The sequence below is a fragment of the Primulina huaijiensis genome, chromosome 7 (genome assembly GCF_012295235.1).
Source record: "Primulina huaijiensis isolate GDHJ02 chromosome 7, ASM1229523v2, whole genome shotgun sequence".
Taxonomy (NCBI): domain Eukaryota; kingdom Viridiplantae; phylum Streptophyta; class Magnoliopsida; order Lamiales; family Gesneriaceae; genus Primulina; species Primulina huaijiensis.
The window spans coordinates 3,790,740-3,795,529 of NC_133312.1; the positions used below are offsets into that span (position 1 = coordinate 3,790,740).

At 30.6% G+C, this 4,790-nt stretch overlaps 1 protein-coding gene across 1 annotated transcript; it reads right to left on the reverse strand.

Moving 5' to 3' along the window:
* Window positions 1-2,538: 2,538 nt before the first annotated feature.
* LOC140980414 (germin-like protein subfamily 1 member 13) lies at window positions 2,539-3,639 on the reverse strand. The gene is made up of 2 exons (XM_073446216.1): window positions 3,467-3,639; window positions 2,539-3,263 (listed from the first exon to the last, which is right to left on the reverse strand). Exons 1-2 carry the CDS (start codon window positions 3,585-3,587, stop codon window positions 2,701-2,703), a joined length of 684 nt encoding a protein of 227 aa, XP_073302317.1. The 5' UTR covers window positions 3,588-3,639; the 3' UTR covers window positions 2,539-2,700.
* Window positions 3,640-4,790: the final 1,151 nt, after the last annotated feature.

Genomic DNA, 4,790 nt, shown 5'->3' on the forward strand with positions numbered 1-4,790 from the left:
TGCTAATTAATAAAAACCCAACTCCATGAAATTTTATTTGTTTATATTCCATAAAAAAATATATATTTGGTTTCAAATTTAAATTCTCAGGCTATATATTTATCTCACTAGATTCAATATCTTATCTAAGGCTACAATGATTACTTCATGAAATGAATTTGTTATATTGAGTTGTAGATATATAATAACTAATTATAAGTATAAATCAAATATGCTGCTTTTGTGTTTTGTAATAAATAAAAATAAAATTATTATTTTTCTAAAACTACATATTATCAAGTGAATATTTTTTCTTATTATATATAATTGATTAGTCTTTTATTTTACAATAAAATGGATAAATATTCATATTATATGAAAAACAGATCAAATATTTTATTTTTGATAATATGAAGAGACATAAACATAAACTAAATTTTAAAAATTATACCCTACGTAACGAAAATATTGTAACAAGATAACTTCGAGATTTTTCACCAAAGGCAAATGCCTAGTTTGCAATATCACACAGATTTGTATTGATTTCGTTGATCGTCTCATCCTCTTTCATCTAGAGGTCCTCAAATATGGTGGCAAAGATTTGCAACTTTTAGATTTTGGCAGTCGCAGTGCTTCCATAAGCTGTCTCCAGAATATTCAAAGCATCCATGGCTGATTCACAAATATATATAATTTTGAATATCGGTTCGCTGTAAATATAGCATTTAGCACATTTGCATTTGCATTTCCTCGGTGCTTTATTTGTCTTCAGTTTTAGGACAAGTCTCTCTTCCTTCCCTATCTTGATCCATTGGAGGTGTACAACCAGTCAAAATTGATCACCAAGCCTTTTCATCAATTGATTTAATGGTCGTTCTCATCCTAGCCTTCTAGTATGAGTCATGATTATCATCCACAAGCAGGGGCTTGGCGATAGAACCGCCTTCTCGTCCAAGATCAATGCCATGACTGCAAATATTTATCACACTAAAAAATCAGGATCTTACTAAGATTAATGAAAATACTGAACATCTCTGCTACCAATTGAAATGTAGTGTTAGTGACTTGATTTTTTTTTATCATTGTTTATTATATGTGTGAATAATAAGATAAAGAACACAGACACCGGGATTTTAACGTGGTTCGGCCAAAAGTCCTACGTCTATTGGGCTAGGCCCAGAACTCCTTTCGAAACAACCCCCTCTCTCGAGGAATGAATCACGAGCCTTCAATATGTGTGTTTACCATGAGCAAACTAAACTCTCAAAGCATAATGAATATTGTGGTACTGTCAAAATCTTGTTGCAGCGGTTGTCGCGATACACAATGAACATTAGGTGTTTTCTCCTTCAAAGTCGTATCAAACAAGTGATACCTCAAAAAAATATTGACATTAACCTACTTATAATTTTACGAAATCTTCATCACCAAATCAAACAAATCTCGCAAGCATCTTATCATTATCAATATAATTAACGAGTTTGGGGAATTAGTAACACAAACCTAAGACACTTTTTCATTACTTATTCATCAATTTTATCTAAACTAACACATATATCATTTTCCAAAATATGAGATAAGATAATCAAGATAAACAATATAAAACCTATAAAGATATGGTAAGAAATATCTCGCAATAAGACATATATGGAAATAAAAATTTTAATTGCTTATACTCAAGTGAAAACAAGGTACTTGAACTTCAAACAACAATATGTGATGAATATATGACCATGTGTGCGACTGTACTTGGGTTAGTCCCAAATAACATCAAATAAGCTAAATGGGTACGACTTTTATCTGTTTGTAGTAAAAGACATACGTCATTTCATGAATAAACAAATCTTGTCGTCAGTCCAAAATATGTTCCTTAATGCATCAACCACTAACACATTTATTATTTACGAAAAATTACAATATTTTTGCTTATTTATGATTTTGATGCACTATAGCTCATATGGTGCAGCAAAGACGGTGCTTCGGGTATAGTTGAAGTTATTTTCTATATAATTACTCGTTGAATTCCAATATGATGAATAGAAAGGAATGAGTTTAAGTATTGGTGGTGCAGATAATCTGAATATTTTTTTTTATGCTTTATGATTTTACTTTTATCGCCCGAAGCAACAAGTGATCGGCACACATCATTGACTCGATTTTGTGCTCCATCCTACCTCCCAAACTTGGACTAAACTTTATTATCCTACAATTCATCCTACCAAACAATGGGAACATATTTTGAATAAATAAAAATATAAATTTAACTACTAATAACGATACCGATTAAAGTAAATGAGAAGGATAAAGCCTGTATACAGGCAACGGTGGTAAGTACACAGCTAGACTATATAATGGTTCAACGGCAGGCACGTGATTGTGTTTCTAATAGGAGAATTTTGAAACCAAACTCTACAATTGTAGTTCCAATTAATGGACTTGGTTTTTAGACGTTTCGGTTCAAAATTAGAATTGACTAACTTTATATTTGTGATAGAACAATTGTATATCACAATTGTAGTTCCAACACATTTTACTTTTTTTCAAAGAAAACTGTAAATATAAATTGCAAAAACTTATTATTAATTTCTTTATTAGCCAAAATGATTAAAGAGAACACATCAATGAATAACATATATAATCATTCATGCTCCTTATTCTAGTACTAAAACAAGTAGGAAAGAAAAACAATGGAGCTTTGTCTTAATTTGGTTTGGTTCTGTTTTAGTTGTTTGTCCAAAACTGTCCTTGAAGATATTTTATAACGTTTTTGTCAACCTGAAACGCCTTCGTAAGAACATCGATGGAAATTGGTGGTTCAGAGCCGAAAACAGCATTTGCAATGGTGATGACTCCAGGATTCTGACTACTTAACCCGGCAAATGCAACAGCCTTGATTTTTCCGATATTGAACTGAAAATGAATGAGACCTTCAGGGAATACAAACACATCTCCTGGATACAATGTCTTGGTAAAAAGCTTGTTCTTCTGGTCGGGATTTGCAGGATTGGAAGTCACAAACCCAACGAATAGAGTTCCTTCAGTTACGACAAGAATTTCAGTGGCACGAGGATGCGTGTGAGGAGGGTTGAGCCCATATGGTGCATAATCAACTCGAACCAAAGAAATGCCCAAAGTGTTGAGTCCGGGTATTTGGTTTACATTAACCGGAGTAACCCTTGAGCCTACTAGATTTGATGTGTTTCCGGGCTTGTTCAGACCACTGAAATAAAAATCATCTGCAGAAACCATATTTGGGTTCTTGCAAATCTTTCCATTCACAAACACTGCAATAATACATATAATTTTACATTAAATTTGCAAAATATGCACGGATAAACCGAATTCTGACTAGTTAATAATGCAAATAAAATATAAATAGATTCGAACCAGTTGATCAAAATAACCCCATAAAAGCAAACATTATAACTTCGATATAGCTAAAAAATGAGATTAACTTATTCGTGAGAACGTTCATAAAATTAATTACCAGAAGCCTTTGCATCCTCGACCGCGACACAAAAGTCTTGAAGAGGACTAGGATCAGATGCATACGCCAATGAACATATCAAAGTTACTAACAAAAAGCCTAGAAAGAAACGAATGGCCATCTTAATTAATATTGAAGCTAGCTAGATATATGTTAGGAATGGATTAATGCAATAGATTAGTAGTGCCGCTGAGCTTGAGAAGTGGTTTCAAATGCACGAATTGTTGAGGTATTTATAGTTGAAATATTTGAACAAGTCGATTAATTTCCTTAATAAAAATAGGTTTGAAATTGTCCTGTTTTATTTAACTATAAAGTTGGATAACTTACCCAGTCTTAATTTGATCACTTTTGACTATGATTAATTAATTAATTTACATACACAGGTAGCATTGATCTATTAATTGTTTCGTTATTAAAATCTTATATCTAATCATAAGCAGCGACGCAAAAAAAGGTAGAAAACCAAGAATTATATATTTAGATATCGACCAAGTCAGTCAAATAGTAATTAATTGATTTATGTTTAATTAGTATATTTCGTTCTTCATGTTCTTAGAATATGTCTTTTAACAGTTTACTTGTTCCAAGTATATGTGCGTGTGTGCATATATATTTACCATAGTTCTTTAATTTCATAAAAAAACAATTTATTAATTCGCTGTTTATTTAAAAATATATTTGCATATAATTAATTTTTATTAATCATCCTTTTTATAACAAGTGGTTATCGTGTTATAAAAAATAAATTTAATTTTAAATAAATATTTATAATTTTTAGGTTACCGAACATATATAATTTATTTTTACCATATGGGTATAATATATATCAATCCAGGAAAATCGTAGAGCCAAGAGAGCATTGAAAGCTTTTTTAAAAACCTACATAATTCCAGGAACCTAATTAAGCAGAGTTTCTGTACAAAACATTGAAAGACTCATAATTTGTATTGCACGTTTTTCAAATCTCCATGATTGCATTTGGATTGATATATAAATTTTAAATTCATGAATTTCTGATATATTTTTGTTAGTTTTACATAAGTAAGATTATAAACTCCAAATCAACTTTTTGCATGTTACCGTTTTACGTTAATTAACATATATTTCAAGTTCATCTAATAATAGAAACATTTGATATTCATTATATTTTAAATAACTAACGTGCAAATAAGTAAAATATAGATTTAATATTACATTTATTGTTAATTTCACTGTTAACAATAAAACTTTATGTTTCGTTTCCAAATATGTCTGCTTCGACGCTTTCTCCTCAAAATACTATCATATCGATCGGTCCAATGTTGGTAACCATGATATGCAT